At 44.4% G+C, this 23298-nt stretch overlaps 1 protein-coding gene across 1 annotated transcript in view; it reads left to right on the forward strand.

Moving 5' to 3' along the window:
- Window positions 1–18415, forward strand: part of Rapgef5 (Rap guanine nucleotide exchange factor (GEF) 5) — a 188198-nt gene extending 169783 nt beyond the window's left edge. Inside the window, exons 20-24 of the mRNA XM_013024051.1 lie at window positions 1215–1265; window positions 2028–2115; window positions 6824–6888; window positions 11772–11826; window positions 15323–18415. Coding sequence (XP_012879505.1) covers window positions 1215–1265; window positions 2028–2115; window positions 6824–6888; window positions 11772–11826; window positions 15323–15441 — 378 coding nt within the window. The 3' untranslated portion in view covers window positions 15442–18415. The remainder of the gene's footprint in view (window positions 1–1214; window positions 1266–2027; window positions 2116–6823; window positions 6889–11771; window positions 11827–15322) is intronic.
- The last annotated feature ends 4883 nt before the right edge of the window (window positions 18416–23298 follow it).

Below are 23298 nucleotides of genomic sequence, written 5' to 3' on the forward strand. Positions count from 1 at the left end.
ATGTATGTGTAAGGAAATTTTGACCAAGTGCCCTGGGACCAGGGAGGATAAGTGGAGGGAATACATGCAACTTATAGAATGAATAGATGGACAGCCCAACAGAGTGACCACAGGTCTCTGAATCTGCCGAATGGATAAATGAAAGTGATGACACTATCCCAAACAGGGAATACAAGAAAATACATAAGTGAATGGACATGGGCGCATTCCCATATTTATAAAGGTGGCAGTGATCAGTCATAGCTCAAATGTAAATCACTTTGACTTTGGTCACATTGAGTTTGTATTGCCATTGGGAGGTGGATTTCTAAGTCATAAAGCTCAGAGGAACAATTGCCAGTAGTCATAAAAGTCAAAACAGATTAACCGGGCCAATTGCTGTGAGAAACTAAGTCCAGATTCAGAATTAAGGACTGAAAAGTTGTTCTAAGGAAATAATGTACAAGTTTGATTACTTCAATTTGTTTTGGAAACAGACAATCCCACGAATATCTAAACAACTTCTTGAACCTCTTTGTTAGCGTTCATGGACCGAATCTGTTTCATACCCAGTCTCTGTATGTGCAGCTGGAGGTCAGAGAGCTTAGGGACCAATGCACCAAACCACACTGCTGGAAAGGGGGAGAGCAGAATTCACACCAACTTCAAGTCTGAGTTCTCCTCCACAGAGGGCCCCTAGGTCAGAGTGAAGGTGCCAGGTTTCCTCTCCTTCACATTAGAGGCAGTCTGGAGCACCGTTTGTAGATGTGGTTGGGTGGAACAGTCCAGTGACTCTGCCCATTAAATACATACAAGCCCCGTCACTTAAGGTTTCTGTGCCCATCGCCATTTATCCCTCTGTGGTGAAATATAATTAAGTCATTTATATTAAAAACATCAGCCAGCATGATTATTTCCCACTCAGCAAGATCATTAAGAAGATGAGCACATTTGTCAAGTGTAAAATGTAGAACAATCTCAAGTTTTTATTAAATGACCACCAGTGTGTGCAATGTCTAATCAGCTTTGAGCTGTTCTTAGCAGTGTTCCTAAGGCCTGATATAAACAAGGAGATGATGAAAATTGCATCATGAAAACAATCAGAAGAGCTTGATGATAGAAGTATTTATGTTTAAAAACATAACAGAAGTAAGCGCAACTCAGTGAACTCTGCATCCTCAAAATAAATTGACCTCTGTGACTTTTCATTGTTTGTTTGTTTGTTTGTTTTTTAGAAAATCCCTGGGAAGTTTAAGAAACTTTTCTCTGAACTTGAAAGTTTGACAGTAAGTAATTGTCTAACCCTAAAGCAAAGCAGACTTGCTCCTCACATTAACTGCTAGTGTCCAGTTTCCTTCTGGTTTCAGTGGTCAGAGTCTAGACTAATTTGACAAGAGAGATATTGAGAAAAGAGAGGAAAGGGAAAAGAAAAAAATGGATGAAAATGTTGCTTTGCTCTTTAGGGGGTGAGCAAGTTGACGATGCTCCTTCCTGTCTCCCTGTAAAAGCATGCTCATGTTCTGTTTCACAATCTATAGAAGTAATCAGTATAAATTTATAGTGTTCCATTAGTTCTTGCACATTATGATGTCTGCCTTTTTTTAAACTAGTTCTTAGTTTTAGACACAAAGTTTATAGTTTTTTCTAGCAGAATGACAGTATTCTTGTTTCTTTACATTGTCTATGTATTATAAGGACAGTTTTTCCTTGCAGTGGACCTAACAAAAGGCTTTGCTCTTACCTCCTGATAGAAATTATGTAGAGTAAACTGTACTTAAAGAACCCATTTGAAGAAAATAATGGGGCAATCAAAAGGTGTCTCTCTTCACAGTCATTTCCCCTTATTGTAAGCCAATAACTTGCATTTCATTTATCACCTAGATTCCCTGCCCTAATTTAGTGAGTTTATTCTCCTAGGAAACCTTTATCTCCTTCATTCTTGGAAAGAAACTCTCTATATCTAAATCATGTTCAAACTATAACGCAAATTGTTCCAACAGCACATTGATTTTTTTTTCATTTTCTTTGTAATCTGCTTGGTTTGGCAGGATCCTTCCCTAAATCACAAAGCCTACAGAGATGCATTCAAAAAGATGAAGCCACCAAAAATCCCATTCATGCCCTTACTACTTAAAGGTAAGGATTTCCTATCTTTTATGCCTTGTAATGTTGTCTTGTAGGAATACATCCTTCTAACTAAGGAGGGCAGAAAACTGCTGGTTTCTCTCTTTACAATAATTTTGACATTACAAACCAACATTCGTTTGTTTGTTTCTCATGTGTGCTGATATTAGGGCTTGAATTCAGGGCCTAAGTGCTGTCCTTTAGCTTTTTCTCTAAAAACTGACACTCTACCACTTGAACCACAGCTCCACTTCCAGCTTTTTGCTGCTTAATTGGAGATAAAAATCTCATGTCCAGGATGACTTCAAACCTCATTTCTCACATCTCAGCCTTTTGAGTAGCTAAGAATACAGGCATGAACCACCAGCACCCAGCAGCACCCAGTTTTTAACCTGCATTATTTTCTTTGAGTCAACCATATACTTATTTCAAACAAGAATAAGGCTGATGAAAGGAACCCAATAGTGATATTCGCACTCCATATTTCCATCCTGCATTTCAGAGACAACCACCCAATACATGGTGTGGAGTGAGCGATTTCTTTAGATGACAAGTCAGTATAGTGTGTGAAAAGTCACTGGTACAGAGTGTACTTTATGTTTTCAAGGAGTGAAATCCAATTAGGAAAGTATCTAACAGCTCCAAGGTACACCACCGGCCTCTCATGTAGAGCACATAGAAGTCATCAGGAAAGATGGCAGCTATGCTTACTGATATCTCTGTGGTCTGTCTTATAAAACCTGAGCATTACTGAAAAGGAGCTCTTTAGGATCTGGCCTGAGGTCCCAGCACTCTGTGTGCATCTTTACCCATGTGCTGCCTAGGAAAACAGGGATTTACAAATTTTTCTTGACCATATTTTAATTCTTTCAAGGGGCTTTGTAAGAGTTCTTCATCCAGCCTTTGCTATTTCAGGGTAATGTGACTGTACCCATAACTATAATTGTGGGAATGAGCTGCCTGGGAACGGTAACTCGAGCTGGCCTGGCCATCCTTCTGCGTCTCTCCCATGGCCAGCCCCCACTGGCATGCAGCTGGTGTTACCAGCCTGGGCTCTCTCCTGGGTCTTCACCTAGTGTTGAGCCAGAGCCCCTATGAAACAAGGAAGTAGTGTTAGGACAGTTCTGAGGCGCACAGGATGCCTCCTTCAATACAAATAAAGGAAATAAGGAGAGGCTGCAATGCTAACATAACAATTTCAAAGTTCATTTGAGCTTCTTGTATTTATTTGTTTTTAAGGTAAGTTTAGTCAAGCTCATTGTTTTAATTTGTAAAATGAAATGCCTTTAGTTGGAACGTGAATGGTGGCACAAAGAATCATTTAGGCACCACAGGGAACTATAGGAAATGAGGACAGATATAGGAAAGGATTGATTTGGGGTCAGAAAAAAATTTAAACAGTACATTCTTTTAAGGTAATGTATCTTACAGAATCCCTTTAACTTAAAGAGGTAGGGTAGGAGCTTTCTGTTGTTTATCAGTGGATCTTCCCCTCCAAATGTCTCCTATGTACATCTTAGCTTGGATCTGAATTTACCTAGACCTTTCTGTTGGCTGAGAGTTACATGTCTCTTTTTCCTAAAGAACAAGGCTATGGTTGGTGTATAGCTGTATGATTATAAAGCACTTGCCTAGCATATTCAAAGTCACAGAGTCAAGACCTAGCATCACCAAAAATCTTTGGACTGGAATGGTAGGGTGCCAACTGTGAGCAAGCAAGCCAACGAAGTGTTGAAGATCCTGAGTTCAAGCTCCAATACTGGCACCAGAAAGGAAAGAAAGAGAGAGAAAGAGAAAGGGGGAGGAAGGAAGGAGAGAGGAAGAAAGAATACACAACTGTAATTTTAAGTAATTATTTTAAAGGCATAACACCAACTGTTGTACAGCACCTACCTTAATTTCCAGTGAAAATTCTTTTCTTCCCTCTTTTATACCATCTACTTTGTGTTGTTTTTAAATTAGCAAACAGGACAAAATTGAATGTGTTTAGAAAAAGGGTAAGCTTTCCATGTTTCACTTTTTAAAATGGTTCCCAGTAAGCAGGCAACTTACCAAGTTTGTGAGAGTTATCAATGGGAGGCCTTAGTATTAGCAGCACTTGGGGAAGCTGACTTTTGGTGATGGTGATCCCTTGTATTAGAGTGGATAGTGAGGAGGTGGTTGAGTGTTAACTGAGGGCCCTGTAGGATGTGTGTGTGTGTGTGTGTGTGTGTGTGTGTGTGTGTGTGTGTTAGAGATATTTGTGGTACGTTCATGAGGTATTTGAAGGAAAGGGATGTTGAGGTGCCTTTGTGTTTCTTTCTCCTCTACCACTGGCCATCTCTGCAAACCATGTCCTTATAACCAGCAGCTCTATTTTATGAGGTGTTTAAAGCGTGTCTACATATTTCTGGGTAATAGGGATCAGATTCCAAGTCATATTCCATATCTCAGTTTTTAAGCTCACCTATTCCTGTCTTGTCTCTCATTTTTCTTATCAATGCACCTGCCATTCAACCACATCAAAACCTTTAACCACTTGACACCCCTCCTACAGCTGGAGCCCCTGCCAGACTCTGGCCCTATAGCTACCCCCTCAGCCTTTTCTCCCTAACTTCCTCCTCACCACCCCGGCCTAGTGCCCACCCCAGCATCAGTCCAACCATTAAGCAAGAACAGCATCCAGACTGCTGCCCTCCACTGGTGTGGAAAGTTACACTCAGGAGAGATGGAAAACGGGCAGGAATACAACAAGGAGTGCTGATGGGAACACATTCAAAGTGGAGAGATAACTGATACCCAGCATGCAGCAGGTTGTCTGGAACTGGAAGCAAGATAAGCCCAAGTTTACTCAATTTTTAGTTCCTGAGAGGTACCACATTGAGGAAGTTCAGCCTCCCTGGGTTTGACTCTTGGCTCTGCTCTTGTAGCTGGGAGCTTACTCAGTTATGGATGCCCTCCTCATCCTGGTATCTTCACATGCATGCCCCTTAGGGCTTTTGTGAAGGTTGGATGGGTTGATGCAAACTACAACTGACATTATTTTCACTATAGGAACTTGGAGGGCAGGAGGGTGGAAAACCTTGTTCACAGTGTGGCAAGGAACCAAGCAACTCTGAGAGATGGCTTATAATCTGGAGTTGTCCCTGAAAGAGTAGAAGCCAAGCTTTCAGGCTGGGTTTAAGGAAGACAGTGTTGCCATATTATATTTGATACATACAAATTGTAAAAGCAAACCCTGTGGACAACTCTTTTCTAAATATTATGTCACAACATGAAAGCTTACAGCTAGTTCCTGAAAACAAAACTGTGAAAGATAATAAAAATAACCAGAGGGTTTGTCAGATCGTGTGGCTAATTGGGAATCATTTACCTATGCAGACATTGGTTTAAAAGAGAAAAAGAAGGGAAGGGACTTATGAAAACATGGCAGGCCATCCTGGAAGTTGGCTATAGGGAACGTCTTGGGGGAAGAGTTGTACAGGTGTGTGTGGTGACCATGTCTCTGGTGTTGCTGTCAGGAAGACAGTCTTGATGCTTGGTGGCCCAGTGTTTTGGAGCATGTCTCCTTAGCACCGGTCATATATTAGCCCCTAGGGAGTAGAGCAAGTAAATGCAAATATGGTCTCTATTTGTGGGAGTTTTCAAGCTGTCTTTTCTCTCTTTTCTGTCAGGTTCATACGACTTTTTAAGGCTGTTTTTATTTGGTTGCTTCCACATTTGTGACAGAATGTGAATATTTGCATCCCTTTAAGTTACAGTGTACTTATCACAGGGCTCCTTGTCTAGTGCTCAGTTATGGACCTTGTAGGCTGGCTTCCTGCACATCATTTACTCTCAGAGCTTCAGTTGCTATCTTTAACATGTCTAATTCCCAGATATCTATGTCCTAAGGAGGCATGTCTTTGTCTTTTGTGCCAGAAGGACATTTTTAATTGAATAGCTTCAGTCTCTCTCTCTCTCTCTTTTCTCTTGGTGATGAAGAGGGAACCAAGGGCCTCACATGGGTTGAACACGCAGTCGATCACTAAGTTCTACCCCAGGCTCCTCAGTTACTTTGAACCTAGTGAATTGAAACCAAACTCAGCTTCTTCCAAAAATGTACCTTCATCCTATTTTCCTTATTCTTTCTATAAATAGGGCTGGGAACACCACCTTTTTCAATTTGTTTCTCTCCTTACTTACTTCTGATACACAATCAGGCATCAGTTTGGGGAATAAAAAATTCCCATTTAAACATATAGATTTAAGAAATCTAAATCAGTTTTAAAAAAAAGCAAGTCGCATATACATTGCCCAGGATTTGTCTTTTAGCCAACACATTAATGTTAAAATAATGGTTTTTGTGAGTATTCTACTCAACTGTTCTACAAACGTAAAGGTTTAAGTTTCTTAAACCAAACAGATTGAAGTCAAATACTTCACTATGAGCATAAAATATGTGCTTTTGATATGATTGTATATTGATATTATGTTGTTTGAGACTACATATATGTACATTATATGTATTTGGTGTTATTATATGTTTTTATATTTGTATTATACTACACACACAAATACAAGCACACAAATTACATACTTTCACATCAAGTAGCACAATAGATTCAGTTTCAACATGCCATGCCAAATGCATGGAATAATCTTGTTAGAAGAATTCCTGTGTTGCATTGTTTCTTAGCTCTTCAGCCTGCTTCATGATCCATTCCTAATGGCATATATTTCTTTTATTTTTAACTTACAGATGTAACATTTATTCATGAAGGAAATAAAACATTTCTGGATAATCTTGTCAATTTTGAAAAACTGGTATGTATATTTTATTAATATTTATTATTATTGCTTGTCTTTCCTGCACAATATCTTTTTCTACTAACCATGCCATTTCCAGGAGCTCATTTGTTACATGTTGAACAGTCAGTACACAGAATATTCCAATTGACTTTTAACAACATTTTGAGAACCAAATATGAAAATCTACCTTTTTTTGTCGGTTGTGGATCTTGAACTTCGATCTGGGTGCTGTCCCTCAGCTCTTTAGTTCAAAGCTAGCACTCTACCACTTGAGCCACAACGCCACTTCTGAGTTTTTCTGTTTATGTGGCACTGAGGAATCGAACCCAGGGCCTCATGCATGCAAGGCAAGCACTCTACCACTGAGCCACCTTCCCAGCCCCCCACTTTAATTTTTAAAGTGGCCTTTCAAGCTGGGTGCCAGTGGCTCATACCTGTAATCCTAGCTACTCAGGAGGCTGAGCTCTGAGGATCGTGATTAGAAGCTAGCCCAGGCAGGAAAGACCATGAGACTCTCATCTCTGATTAACCACCAAAAAAAGATGTTGAGTTGTGTCTCACATGGTAGAGCTCTACCATTGAGCACAAAAGCTCAGGGATAGCACTAGGCCCTGAGTTTAAGCCCCAGGACCCAGCATACACACACACACACACACACACACACACACACACACACACAAGGCCCCTTCATTAGACTGCATTAGTAGTTGAATGTGTGTTATGGAACTAAAATTAAAAACATAAACCTCCTGTCAGGAGTTTATCCTTAAGACTGAGCTTTATTGCTTCGAAGGTAGAATCTGATACCTTGTACGCATGCTGTCAAGGCACTGTGGGAGAGAGACCTACTGGAAGAAGTGTGTCTGTGCCCTGAGCTTGCATATGCACTGGGATTTGTAGGGTCTGCATGTAAAGGGAAGAGCCGTCCCCTTGTCCGCTCTTTTAGCCTCCCTGCTCATGTGTTGGGGACCCCAATCTGTCTTGCCATATTTCACCCTGAATGCCAGGAGTCATGCCTAGGTTCTCTCAGGGGCTTTGACCTGCAGTGACCTCTTAACCCCTTCAGGCTTATCCTTGCCTACAGAGCTAAGTGGCTGGAATATAGGATATTCTAGAGAGACAGACATCCTTCTGACAGATGAACTTTAGTATCACAGATGATTGACTTGTTCTGTCATGGCTAAATATGTTCCCAGTAACACAACTCCAGGGATCCAGACCTTTGAATGACCTTTCTAGTCATGGTAATGGACTTTGGGGAGCCCTTTCAGGAACTGACCCCTGCTCCCTATGAGATTGAGGCAGGCCTTTGACAGAAGCTGGATTGAGGCAGGAGCCATTGACCATGACCAGAACAGTACGGACAAGTCCAGTGAGGGCTGACGTCTAACCTTTGCCTCCCCCATGTGCTGCTTTAATCATCAGGCCAGCTCACCCACGTGTGCTGAGACGATGCAGGGAGAGCCGAGCCGCTCTCACACAGCTCCCCACCCCACTGACTGGGCTCAAAAAGGGACATCTGCCACTGTCTTTCCATAGCTCCCCTTTAAGCACTGTGAAGATGTCTTCTGGCCTAGGTAATGACGTGGAAATGTCAGTAACATTTTTTGGGGGGGTCCGGTCTTGGGGCCTGAACTCTGGGTCTGGGTGCTATCCCTCAGCTCTTCAGCTCAAGGCTAGTGCTCTACCACTTGAGCCGCAGCGCCACTTCCGGCTTTTTCTGCTTATGTGGTGCTAAGGAATCAAACCCAGGGCCTCAGGCATGCAAGGCAAGCGCTCTACCACTGAGCCACCTTCCCAGCCCTGTCAGTAACTTTTAAAATGTCTCCTACCTACACTGTGTTAGAATCAGAGTTCATTGTTGTAGAAACCAATCTAACCCACCTTTAGACATGGCTAATGTTGTCTTTTGGGAACGTGTTTTGTGTGGCTCTGTGGTGCCCTGCACGTTGCAGGACCCCCCTTACCAGCAGAGGCTGTAGTCGCCCATTCCCAGCCCTCACCACTAGTGTTAAGTAGTAATGAAAGGCTTGCAGAAGTATGAAGCTTTGATCGCTATTTACTCAGCCTCCTGGGCAGCGCAGGTGGGTGAGCTTTCAAGAGCACGTGTGAAGATGCAGGGTAAAGTGTATCCCACAGCCTAGTGGAATCTTCCTGAAGGCCTAATAAGTTCTTCCCTGTGACCAGCGGGGACCCAGTGGGGATCATTATACGCTCAAGCTGACTCTTCCCTGTTGTTCCGAGCAGGCTGGTAGCCAACCTTCTCTCTACATTGAACCAGTAACGTGAGTGCATGTTGTCATTTCCCCTCAGTGAATGTCGCCAGAGTAAGAACAATTCCTTACAGGAACCATGGGGAAAAGCCATGGAACAGTTCCAGCACCCTCTCTAGATCCACCATAGATGTGACCTTTTTCTGCTTTCTCCAGAAATCCAGCTGAAGCCTTTTCATTCCTTTTCCTCCTCTTTTTTTTTTTTTTTTCTGGTTGGTACTAGAGATTGAACTTAGGGCCTACACATGTGCTCTACCACTTACGCTGTATACCTAAGGCAGCACGGACCTACAATCTTCTTACCTGCAGACATGACCGCCATGCTTGGCTTGTTTCTTGAGATAGAATCTTAACAATTTTTAGAAGCTTAATCATTCCTTCCTAGGCTGGCCTCCAGCTGTCATCCTCCCGGCACTTCTGAGGAGCCAGGACTACAAGTGTGCATTGGTGGGCTGAGACTTCCAGCCTACCATAGGGACCAACAGAAAGTCTAAATATTAGTGATCTTAATTGAAGTCAGTGATGTAAGGAAGGTTAAGGAAATTCCAGGTTAAGGAACTAGGTGCACTTGTGCATGGCACAGCAGTGAACAGACAAAGCATGTCTGGTGACTTTCTGGTTCTCCAAGTAGATGGTCTTCGGGTCTCATGTGCCCCAGGCTGTCCCTTCCACACAGAGGCCTGGACAGAAGTCAGTTTCACATCCTACAACGGCCTGTGCTGACCTTCAGGCTGGAGGAGACTGATGTTCCTGGAGCAGCGTCAGGCCATTCCTTGCTAAAGATAGGGTTTCTCTGGTGTTCATACAAGGCCGTGGCTCACCAACACAAACCGATAGAACCGGAGTGAATTCACTTGTGAGAAGGAAGTTCCTTATGATGCATATGAACTTAAGCCAGCTCACAGATAATTCAGGGTATTATCTTCATCTAGCTGACACTGGCCAATGCACTAAAGCAGACTGCATGCACGTGCAGACGTACTCAGTGGGTCTCATAAAACTTCTCTTGTTCCCCGGGCTAAGTTCATTGCTGCCTCGACAACTTTCTGTATTCTCATACCAGACTAGTAAATGACAGGGAAACAAAGAGCTTCCCTTTGCTTAAAAGTGCCATCTTACTATAAAGAGCATCGCCCTTCTTCCCCACCGAAAGCCCAGGATAGGAACCAGCACTGGAATGCAGTGCCACTGTGCACTGACCCGCCCTCACATCAGCTCCAGCCCTGCCTGAGCTGGCACACGATAGAAATCAGTGTGTCGCCTCAGCCCGACACAAGGAGCAAGGTGTCCTGGGAATAGGGGTGAAATGTGGGGAAGGAAATGGAACAATACATTTGCACAGACATGAGTCAGGTCTCATTTCCTTCACAAATGCTTCTGGGTTGCTGCTGTAATCACTGTTAATTTTCCACTATTGAGAAGAAGTACATTAGCAGCCCAGTTGTGAGAACAATTTAATCAGTGGGTCATATTTGAAGAGCTTTTCTGTCATCCTGCCAGATTTTAAGCAGAAGGTTGTGTGTGTGTGTGTGTGTGTGTGTGTGTGTTAGCATTGTTCTGTCAGCAGTAATCACGGAGGGCTGGCTTCTGGTGGCTGATCCTAGGTCCTTGTATACAGGCAGGATGTGAAGTACAGTGGCCCCTGGAAAGATGGGGGTATCTGGAGGTGCAGATCAGGAGCAACTTGACTCTTGTATAATAGAATGACATGAATTTCAATCTGAAACAACGTCAGAAGTTGCTCTCATTCACCAGAGGGCTAGAACATAATGACCATGGTATTTAAAGATGGTCTGTCTGGCAAGTGTGTGAGGGAAAGTATAGTAGAAAGTGGTCTCTTCCAAAACACAAAACAGGGCTGGGTGGTAGCTCTGTGGTAAAGCGCTTGCCTAGCAAGTGCAGAATCCTGGATTCAACCCAGAAGAGACCAAACACCAAAACAAGAGGTTAAAAAACAAATCAAAACACAAACATCATCATTGTGGAAAAGAAGCAAAGAGTGAGTGGAAGGAAGGCTGTGGCACAGATGCATGAGTGTGCGGTGGAGGGAATCTTCTCCAAAGCAGCTGCAGTTTTCAGAAGACTTTTTCCTGGCAATCAAAAGAGGAGTAGGAAGGATAGTCAGTCATAAGCAGAAAACATTCTTTGTGCAGATGTCAGTGTTACAGGAATTTATTCTTTCGTAAGTACCTCACTTCCTGCTGCCATGTAAGCCACAAAATTTGTGTCATGCGTGTGCCACGTGTCAAGCGCTGGGCTTGCCAGGCTCTCTGGGGTGCATGATTGATCTTACGCTGTTCAGAGACTTTGCCCTCACCTGCAGGGAAAGCACAGGAGATGTGGTCAGAAGGTTTGGTGCAGGGCTATGTTTACTTACAGTCTCCTTTCCCAGGACTTAGAATCTGTGGAACCCAGTTTGGGAGCTGTTTCCACAGGCCAAAGGCTAAATATTTGTTTGCAGTCCAAGCTCAGTATATCCAATTAAAAATCATCTGCAGCTCCGGGGGCCGGGGAGGCTCTTCGGTTTATACCTGAAGTGTTAGGTGTCCATCCATCCCAGCAGGCACTGCTGCTTTAGCAACACCTAAGGGACTGTTGACTAATGGGCTCTTTTCTGCCTTTCAGCACATGATTGCAGACACCGTCAGAACCCTGAGACACTGCAGGGCTAACCAGTTTGGTAAGTAATTGAAAGCAGGTAGGGGATGTGAATCAACTGTGTGTGAGTGTTGACTGTCACCAAACCCCAAGTGCTAGGTGGTCACAAGTTTAAACAGCACATACAACATCACTCTGAGGAATAAGGTGTGCACGCTTTATGCTCTTGCTTTCTTCACTGCTTGTTTGGGATGGTCAGAAAGACAAGATGTGGCCAAAACATGACCCCTTTGCAGAAGCAATTTGGCTGTGACTGTGGTCAGTTATTCGCTCCCCCTCCTACCCGGTTCAGCCCTGCCCCTGAAAATCTTGGCTTCACTTGCCTACCACTCCAGACCTGCTTGGGAGTTTAGCTGAGGTGACTCTGTCCTTCCCCTCACCTCTTTCTTCAGGGCCTTCCTGGAATAGGACTCTAGTTTATAAAGCAGCCTTCCATCATCTTTCTTCTCTCCAGCTGTAGTTCCTGTCCACAGCTGCCTTTCAGCTAAAAAAGTACTCTTCAGAACACATTGGTAGAATCCACACTGAGGAATATTCCAGGCATCATATTTCAGGAAGGACGGAGATAGGGAGCTTCGCTTGGGCAGCGGAGTCCTGCAGCAGCCTAGTGAAGGGGGACCATGAGCCCTGGAGGTGCAGAGAGTCATCAGCCACGAAAGATGAGCACAAAAGTAAAAATAAAATAAACAGTCAAGCTCAAGAATTATAAATCAACCAAAAGCCACTGCGCCTAACCAAAGTTCTCCGTTTGAAAAGGAGAATTATAAATATATGACCAAGCCTGGCATACCAGTGGCTCAACCTATAATCCTAGCTACTCAGAAGGCTGAGATCTGAGGATCGCAGTTCAAAGCCAGCCAGCCTGGGCAGGAAAATCTGTGAGACTCTTCAGTTAACCACCAGAAAACCGGAAGTAGCACTGTGGTTCAAGTGGTAGAGTGTTCACCTTGAGCTAAGGAACTCAGGGACAGCACCCAGTCCCACAACCGACAAAAAAATAAATAGATAAATAAATACATGATCTAATTTTATAGATAACCATATCACTTATCATTTATTTTGGTACCATGTAAGTACCATTGATATACACTTGTATAATTCATTAAGTATGCAATACAATGCAGATATAAATAGCAACAATAACATTGTCATTGGAGGTCCATCCAGATGGACAAGCTGATGAGTCTGACTTCACCTTTCCTTCATATCCAGGGGATTACAGGATATTCAGCTCATTCAAGGGACTCTCGTTTCATATGTTCATGTTATATGTACTGACTTGGCTGGCCTTGAATCTCTTCATCAAAGGAGAATCTATATAACACAAGGAGAAATTTAAATAACTATCAAACCAGTTTATGTTCTAGTACTTATATACCTTAAAAAAAACTAGTATACAAAAAAAAAACTGGTGTTCATAGCTAAGATATGGAACCAACCCAGATGCCCCTCAGTAGATGAATGGATCAAGAAAATGTGGTAGATATACACAATGGAATTCTATGCCTCCATCAGAAAGAATGACATTGCCCCATTTGTTAGGAAATGGAAAGACTTGGAAAAAAATATATTAAGTGAAGTAAGCCAGGCCCAAAGAAACATAGGTCCCATGGTTTCCCTTATTTGCAATAACTAGTATATGTCTGAGTCAAGCAGAAAAGGTCAGATAAGTTGATGTTAGGGGAATGAACCCCAAGATAAGTATTCACATGTTTTTTTGTGTTTTTTTCCTTTCATGCAGCTGTTTCTATCATATTTATAAGATGATTTCGGTGTTGCTTTGTATGTCCCTCCCCCACAGTATAACCCCTGCTTTCACTGTATTTGATGTTGGTATAATTTGTGGAGGGGAAGGGAAAAAACAAATCGTTTAACTAGGGATACAGGTGGACCCATTGCAACAATGAGATGTACAAGTCCTTATGTCGAAAAACAAACTTTACAACTTTGGTAAGGGGTGGGGGGAGGATCGGGTGGGGGAGGGGAGGAGTATGGGAAGGGATGGGAAGGGGAAACAAAGAGGAGGCAACAATGCTTGATAAGAAATATACTCATTATCTTGCTCATGTAATTGTAACTCCTCTGTACAGTATTCTCATAATAAAAAAAAGTACTTCACTTTTAAATTGTAAAAAAAAAAAAACTGGTATAAAACTGAATTTTTGGAGTTTATTTTAACAGTGTGTATGGGCCTAGCTTCCAGTGTTGGTATTTAGGATAAAATAAGGTAATACCAATGAGGCCAGTAATACCAACAGGTGCCATGAAGGGTTAAGTTATGGTGAGACGGCTCCCCCACCATCATTCTACTGCTTGCAAGCTAACAACAGATTTGGCTCTAGAGCCATCATGTGTTTCAAACCAAAAGTCTTAATATCTTCCAGAAGTGCATTCTTATTTTAAAATAATAGCGAGTTTTGGGGTCATAGTAAAAACTTATTTGCTGAGACCAGGAAGCCTGTTGTTATTAAACCCAACAGTTATAAGCCAAATTCAGACAAATGCTGAATTATTTCTTCATAAAACACAGAAGAGGAAAGTAAAGGTTTTCACCAGGAGAAATAAAGTTGTAGTAAAACTTAGCTCAGCATCCTGCAGTGCCCTTGCCTTGGCTCTGCCTGAGCTCCAGGTCATACCCTGCCCGAGCCTCCGAGAAGCAGCGGGGGAGAGCCAGCTGCCCTCACAGCTATAGTCTCTTCCCCCTACCCCGCCCCATTCCCACTGGGTGGCCCATTGCCCGCGCACTTATCTCTGATGGACACAATACTCTGCAGTCTCAGTAGGCCCCACATTTCTTTGACATTTCCTTGCATTTCCAAGTGGGAAGTTCCTTTGCTTATCCTCCTCTGGAAAGGGTTCATCACACACACACACACACACACACATTCTTCCTTTGCTTATCCTCCTCTGGAAAGGGTTCATCTCACACACACACACACACACACACACACACACACACACACACATTCTTCCTGAGCCCTCTTTGCCTGTCATCTGTATCTTAGATTCCGCTCTGGCATCGCTTCTTTCAACTGTTTCCTAATGTTTCCCCTCAAATAATAATAACATTAAACAAGTGTACAGATCTTAAAACATTTTAAAGAACCCGCTGTTGTGACCATGTGCTAAACGGATGATCTGATTGCACCCAGAGATATGCAAGCCAGTGTAGGCTGTTTACACAGACAACTGCTATGAAAGGCTGGCCAGTAGGGGGCTCCAGCCCTGGCCCAGGAACCACGGGGCCTGGCTTTCAATCCTGGCTGTGCCAGTTTCCCCATGGTGGAGAGGGATAGGAGGAGGACTTCCTAACAGCACAGACTGTTAGTGCCTAGCCAGAGTGACTGCCCCACAGCAGGCTCACTTGTGCTGAGGAAGCATTTCTCCTGGAAGGGTGTGCCGCATGTGGGGGACGCTGAGTTGGGAGAATCTACCAGGAAGTCACGGGGATTGCCACTCCTAGAGATAGTACCACTGCCTACATGCGTTTGATTGTTGCTTTTCCCTCCAACGCATAGGAGGTGATGTGTCCCCAAAGGAGCACCAAGAGCTGAAGTCCTACGTCACCCACCTGTATGTCATCGACAGCCAGCAGGCCCTGTTTGAGCTCTCCCACAGGTTGGAGCCCCGAGCCTGAGCCGCCCGCCCATCCCCCTCTGACTGCACAGCGCCTGGCTTGGAGTGAATGGAAGGGAAGGCCACCGCCCAGCACATTGCTTCCTGTGAGGAAAGGAGTGGCTGAGTTTTATCAGTAAACTCTAAGATGTGCCCAGGAAAGGAGACCAAGGCGGGGTCAGGAAGTGACATCAGCCACCAGACCGGGAAAGGCCCCTCCACTGGACTTTCAGAACTGGAGGAACAGAGCCAGGAGCATCCTTAGAATGGAGGAGCGTGGTGTCCTGCCATCATGTTGTAGATCCAGTCCATCTGTGTTTCAGCTTGAGCTATACCAGCAGGGAGAGGAGGAAGGGCGTCTTGACAGGGTGACAAATACTTCAGTCAGAGCATGCTTGCAGGAGCAAGGAGGTCTAGTCCGCCTGGTGTCAGACTCCTGTCCACAGGCTGCCAGGTTTTGAGAACATGATGACCATGACGGCATCTCTAGTTGTCCAGGGAAAGGGAGAAGCCTCTGGGGCGTAAACTCTACATCGCCTCTAGAGTCAGGAAGACACGCAGCTGTCCTTCTGGCCCTGCCTGCCCAGCAGGTGGGCAGTTCCCAAGCGTGCACTTCATGCTCTCAGTCACACAGCAATGAATGCTTGCAGGCGAAATGAATTTCTGTTCAGCTGATTTGCAACAATAGAGTAAAGTGGCTTTCCCAATAAGGAGACATCCCATTATTTAGTTTCTGGGGATTTCCTTTATATTTGTGAGTGCACATTTTGTTTTGTTTGTCCTAGGCACAGTATGATTTTCAGAAAAGCACAGAGCCTGATATACTGGGCACTCAATAACTGTGTGTGGAGAGGACAGAGCCTTTTCCTGAGGAAGCCTCAGCACCTCCACGCCACGGGCAGCTCCCTGCTGGCAACTCCCCCAGCCTGCAAGAACGCTGCCAACAAGGGAGGCTAGCCTGGGGGGAGAACTTAGCACCCCTGGAAAAGGGAGAGATTCTCCATCATTGGCAGATGTTCTCAGAAACACTCAGATGTCCGATTCGTGTTGGAGCCTTAGTCCATGCGCTCACCAAAGCAGAGCCTTGCTGTAATTCCCAGCGTCTCGTAGTTTCCTGAATCTTTTTTACTATCCCATGTGTACCAGTTAAGCCTCTTACAGCAATTAAGACCTCTTGTTGTCCTCTAGGACTGGTTAGAGGATTTCCCTCAACCATCGAAGAAACAAAAAGCCTGTGGTTGAAGTGAGCCAGTTGTCTCTGCTAGCTTGACACCTGTTGCTTTGCTGAGTCCGCAGCCCCCTACTTCATGTATTCAGTCCATTCGTGTTGCAAACGTGTGAGGCGTGCGTGCTTCTTGACATTTCTGCCTGTTCATCTAATGGGCTCCTGCACCGACCTGCCTCTGTCTCTCCAACACCTTGTTCAGCCTCATTACCGAGCTCAGTTTCCTAGCTTTTTCTGACACCTTCATAGCAGTGCTGTTTCCTGGGCTCAGGAACCACAGTGAACTTGAGATTCTGTGGGAAAGAAGCAAGCAGACATATTGTAGTATAGGACTTTCAAAAAGACTCAGTCTTGTCCAGCATGTAAAACTGGAGTCCTGAAATCTTACAGGGTTTTATAGAAATGTTCCATCCATGGCTAATCTACTTGTAAAAAACACTTCATGATCCTCCCGCTAGAGGGCTTGAGTCCACAGAAATCAGACTTCACTTAAAAATCCCTCCTCTTAGCAATGCCAACAGCTGTTTGTGTCTACTCTCCAAGCTAGCAACTAGGGTTTAGCCAGTGTAACTATGTAAGGACATTTCAGCCTTGTCTCTGTGATTTTTAAATTTAATTTCACATTAGATCTACATTACACCAAATAGAACATTATCTACAGAGGTCTAGTTTTGAGTGGAGATCTATTTCAATACCTGTTGCTTAGATTCCAATATGTACACTTGATCAAATACAGCCATACATTATGTCAAAGCACATTTTGCACTACCTATTCAGACCATCCCATGTAGCATGAGTGGAAATGCCCAGAGAGGAAGGGTATTTAGCTACCCTTTCTTCCAAAGCAAAAGGAAAATGGGATTTTGTTTGGTTTAGATCTGCTTTTTTAATCTTTGTCTTCTGAATGTCAAAATCTCAACATCTTTCTGAAATTCAACTATTGTTTTCCTAGAGATTCTTTTTCCAGGCAGCAAACTCAGAAATTTTAGAAGCTTTGAGGATTCTTAACCTGTGACAATTATGGGAACCAGCTTTTGTACCATAGGAAGCTGTTTCTGAGGAGTCTGAGCTGACATTGAATGGGTATTATAGGACTAGAACATTCCTACCAGTGGGTAGAAGCCCCAGTCCTTTGCAGGTGCTCACCACGGCCTCTTCAGACCTGGTTCTCTTCCAATTAGTAGATGGATGGACTATAAGGTGTCTGAGCTCTTTTCTCTGGCTCCTTGGAGTTCTGTGATTGCATAAAATCTCCATTTGCTTCAAAACTATTTTGTAATATGGCACCTTCATCAGCAGACAGTGACCCCACACCTCCACAGATGTTCTTTGTGAACAGCACAACTCAGCCACAGTGCTGGGGCTCTTTGAATCCGTGAGCATTGCAGTAAATAAACCAGCCTTGCTTAGAAGTTAGTACAGGATAGCAGAACACAGGTTCCTATAGGCAGAATCACAACCTTCTCAACTTTTTAAAATAAATTACAGAAATATAGTTTATGTCCCATAAACTATATTAGACATTCACTGTCGCGGTCTTACAGTGCCCCGATGTTTCAGTGAACTATGACTACACTCACACTTTTCTAGTATCCTTAATTATATGTGGAATTAACTCACTTTCTAGAACAGTTACCTACACAGCAGGTAGCATGGCACATGCCCTGACTTCAAAGGCATGAGGATAAACGCAACAGCCTCTGAGTGCGGGGAGAGGGGGGGCTGGGGAGGACTGCACCCTAGAGCCAGCCTTTCATTCGCAGCCCTGCAGTTTTGCCAAGGTCATCTCAACACTGCAGGTGCTGAATCGCTCGGCATGGCCCACTGAGCTTCTCTAAAATGGAGCACAAACATTAACATTTGGGAGAGCAACCCCTCCCTCAACGCAGGATTTCTTCTCACTGCTGCAAAGATATGTCCTTAAAATTTCAGCTCGCTCACCTTTGAGCAGGCCTGTTTCACTTCAGACTGTAGAGGAGAAAAGGTTTTTTTAATTGCCAAAAAAAAAAAAAAGTTAGATGAAAATGAGCTACTGTGTAAAGCAAAGCTGTATATACGAAACATTTTCTAGCAGAGTAATATTTATTTGCATAGCCTATTTATTGTATTCGTATCACACTGTTATTAAATACTGGGATGAAATTGATGACCAGAAGCAAGGAATCTTGCCTTTTAATGTACCATTACTTAGGGCTGCTGTGATATTGTCAGCTTGCATTAACTCTTAGATGATAGGAAACCCACCGTCGGGATAGCTACCTAACTTCTCAGGGACTACACTTGTAGTTTTCCACCATTATTCGCACTGGTAAATATGAAACGTCCGTTGAATTACCAGAATTGCCATTAACAGTGTTTCCTTTGTCATCTCTCGGCTTTCTGCCTCTGTATATATGACTGGGCTGTGTATTTATCAAAGCTAGGAAGCAATAATTTATATGTAAAAAATGGACAAGCAATATAAGGTTAAAACTTATATAAGTAAGCATTACCTTATCTTGTATTTTCAAGTGTTTTTTTTAACTGCTTTTCCAAATATAAGACTATGTTAAAGATACTGTTTTCCTGTCTTGTCTCTTCTTGCTTGGCTTCTGGAACTCAAAGCTGCAAGTGGATGAAAGGGTTTCTCAGACATTCCCAGGAAGCTGGTACGGTGGCATTACAGAGCCTGCCACTGCCCCTGTACTCACAGCCACCGTCCCACCTCCCTCCACCTGCGTAACGTATGGAGAGAAATGCCACGCACTATGGTGGCACCTTGCAGCCAGGATAGAGGCCCTGAGGCCCAGGAGCCCACCAAACAGGAACCCTGGCTGTGTGTGCACTGCGGTAGCCCAGAGCACCAGTCAGTGTGCAGAATGTCCTCCATCTCTCCCTACAGACATTCCTACATCCTGCCAGTCCTGGTCAAGCAACCTTTGGGCATGCGGTATTCCCTCCTGCAGGGAGATCTCCTGTCTCGTCCCATTAGGGACTCCAGGGAGTGGCCATTGTCTTGTTCTGTTCAGGGGAAAACAGGGCCACATGACCCATGGGGCTTGTTGCAAAGCAGACCATGCTTGCCATGTCTGCCCCACACTTTTCCAGGTCCAGATGACACCATCACCCTGGGACCTGGAGCTAAGGCCACATGGAGCAAAGCTTCAATTTGGCAAGGGAGTATCACTTGAGAGAGAAGTACAGCATCAGCATGAAAAGCCACTGAGATCTGGCAGTGGCTTGTTGCTCCCCAGAATTTAGCCTCAGCGGACTAGCAGTCTCTCTGGACGTTTCTTTCTTTGTGACCTGCCTTTTCCATGAGCCCGTGTGCTGGGGAGTGTATCAGCTCTATGGTTCTATGCAGCGCCTGGCTGGTAAAATGCTTGTCCATGTGGGAAAAGGTGACGGTGGCTGCACACCAGTTTTCTGAGGCTCTCAATGCCTAGGAATTGGCCTTTCTGTGAAAGGAAGGGCAGAGCCTCTCACACGCCACTGGGAGCAGAGATGGAAACTCACTGAGCAATTCTACCCAGTCTTTGCTCCCATTGTTACCACTTCTGTGGGAGTTGACCCCCCCAAGCTCCTCCCAAAATTGAGAGTCACACAGGAAGGAAGATTGGGCAGGTCACCCTCAACTGACATTGCTCTTGCTTAATGTTTTTCTTCCACAAATCAAGAACTAAAGTTAAAATAACAAGTTAGCATACACCTGCATTAGTTTCATCATATACGTATTTGTTGGCCATCTATTATGAGGCAGGTACTATTTTAGGCGAAGACAACCAAACAAAAATCCCTTCCTTAATAGATCTTCAACCCATGATTTAAAAAAAAAAAAAAAGCCATAAAGAAACAAGAAAAACATGGAGTCATGCATTAACAGTAAGAAGGCTAAAGCAGGGAAGGGAGTTGAGTGTCCAGAAAAGGATGAAACCATTTTCAACAGGGCAGCCAGAGAACGTCTTTGCTATGGGTGGAAGTGTGCTGGTCTCTCTGTCTCTTGCAGTTGTAACCTCCAGTATCTAGGAATATGACTCCTTTTAAATATAGTTCTTAAATAGGTAATCAAATTTAAAAGTTATCATGGTCAATCATGATCTGCTATGACAAATGACTGTTAAAAGTGAACTCTAGAGACCCACATATTCAAGGAGAAAACCACGAGAGGCCTTCTGAAGGCAAAGAATGACCCCATCACTCTGGTGGCTAACTTAAAGACCAAAGGCAGGAGTGAAGACACCCAGCAGGAAGCTATCCCAAAACTTCAAGCAAGAAGCATTGTGTAAGGGACACCTCTTTGTACAACTAAAATTAATAAATCCAAGCAAAATACAGTGGTAACTTTGGACAGGTTATGGCTCACACCTATAATCCTAGCTACTTAGGAGGCTGAGATCTGAGGATCCTGGTTTGAAGCCAGCCTGGGAAGGAAAATCTGTGAGATATTTGTCTCCAATTAACCACCAGCAAACAATATGTAGCTGTGGCTCATTGTGATAGAGTGCTAGCCTTGAATGAAAAAGCTAAGGGACAGTGCCCAAACCCTTCAAGCCCAATGACTGATTGAATAAAAAATTATAAATAAATAAATTTCATCATAAGGATGGAACTGTGACTGACAGAAATGAGAAAGATCCTGAAGGAAACAAACTAAGAGAACACCCAAAACTCAGACATGGGCATATGACACTCACTGGACATGAATTGTAACCAACAGTCTTCTCTTTACACTAAGTCTAACGTGGATGCTGGATAACAATGCGCCATCAGCCTCATGTATTTCTGGAATTTTGCTTGGGTCAGAGCTACTGTATAGTTATCCCACAGTGCTGGCTTAAGCAAAATAATGACAGTCTAAATCTAAGTCCAAGCTTCAAGCCATTTCTATGACAGCCGTGTGGAATGACCTCTTCAAGTCCTACCCAGCACCCCATGGAACCAGCAAGGTACCCAGCACAGCAGTGATGTATGGACACTTTTCCCTACCACTCTGTCACCCCGGACTTCCAGACCCTTCCATGGCTGGTTCCCACAAGAAACAGAAATGTGAATTACAACGCTGTTATCTGACACAAATCACAGTACAACCAAAGCACAAATAACTGTTGCCCCTCAAGGCAAAAGCCCCAAGGTACTCTCAGTCTTTCAAGTTCAACTCTATGCTGTACGGGCAGAGACAAAATGTTTCACTTCTATGAAAACTAACTCTTGAGGCTGTTCATTGTCTTTGTAGATTCCTCCCATCCCCCTCAGAACACTACTGTGAGAAAGAAATTGTTATCTACAAAGTGCTGTGTGCCACACACAATCCCCCTTTGTTGCTTAATAGTTGTTGACGGAAGGAGGCCTTTGCCGCTGGCCAGAAAAATGTGAGACCTTAGCGCCATCTGGTGGGTATCTGGTGATCCTGACGTTGGTGTTGAGATATGGAAATGCTTCAGTGCCTGTGTCAGCTTAAAGAGCTAGCGAGTGGTTTTACCCTTTGCTTTCCTGGGATATGGCCCAGAGAATTACTGTTCTCTGTGTTTGCAGGGTGACCTTTACATGTGACCTTTAAAAAATACAGAAGACAAAGAGATGGAAAAGGAGCTGAACTAGAGAATGCTGACACTTGACGGCATCTGGACTGGACAGTGGATCAGGTAAGGTAAGGCCTTGGTGCTCCCTGATCCCTGCCGTTGGCTTAGCAGGAACATCCGGATCTGAGCCCTGTATCCTGTTGCAGCCTCCCCTCTGGCTATTGCCAGACCCCATCCTGCCTCCCAGGAATCACAGGCAGATGTCCACACCAGTTGGCCTGCCAGGCCAGGGTCCTGTTGAATAGCTGTCCACCCATTGGGGACATTGTGGCACCAAGGACACTCTGAGCTAAAGATGGGGCTCCATCTGTGAGCTAGGCATGAGCCCAGCCTCTCCCCTGTCCCAGCTGTCAGCGCCCCTCCATACCTGCCCTGGACTCTGTCCTACACTGGACGCCCTCCACCAAGTGCTCTCCTAACAGCTGAGTGGCAGCCTCCCCGCTGGGCCTCATCCTGCTCCTTCCTTAGCTCTCAGCTCCCCCAGGGAACAGGCTGCTTATGCCATTGATTTTGTTGGTGCTCCTTGTAGATGTCCCTGTGGTTATGAGCAAAGCCATGATAACTGGATGGACACAGGTAAAGGATGTAACACCACGTTGAATGAGCAGCAGACTCAGCATTGTCATTGACGCAAGGGAAGCTCTGCTGCCAGGCTTGAGGTCCCCACAAGAGGGAAGATAAGCAATGACCTGCCCAGTTGGGGTGGGGGTAGGGCTCCATGGAGCTGGCAGGGTGCCTGGAGATCTCTTCAGATGCTTCTGGGGCTCCAGCAATTCCACCTCATTCCTGAGCATGTATTTCTGAGGGGAATGTACATGAACCTTTCCGGACCCAGGTAAGCCACACCTGACGTCCAAACCAGAGTGGCAGATTTGGGAAGCCCAGCACCACCCATTCTTAGTGCTCGGGAACAGCATCTACACTCACAGGAGCTAGGTGTGACATGGGCAAAGCCACGCTCAGAGCAGCACCATCCCTGAGCAAGGGCACTGAGAATCCTTGTCTGCTCATCTCCCCACCTCTTCACTGTCACCCCCAACAGGCCTGTGGGGGTTCATCATGTAGCTGCTCAGAACACCCCTGTGCTCACAGGGAG

This window comes from Dipodomys ordii, unplaced genomic scaffold, assembly GCF_000151885.1.
Source record: "Dipodomys ordii isolate 6190 unplaced genomic scaffold, Dord_2.0 Scaffold72, whole genome shotgun sequence".
Taxonomy (NCBI): Eukaryota; Metazoa; Chordata; class Mammalia; order Rodentia; family Heteromyidae; genus Dipodomys; species Dipodomys ordii.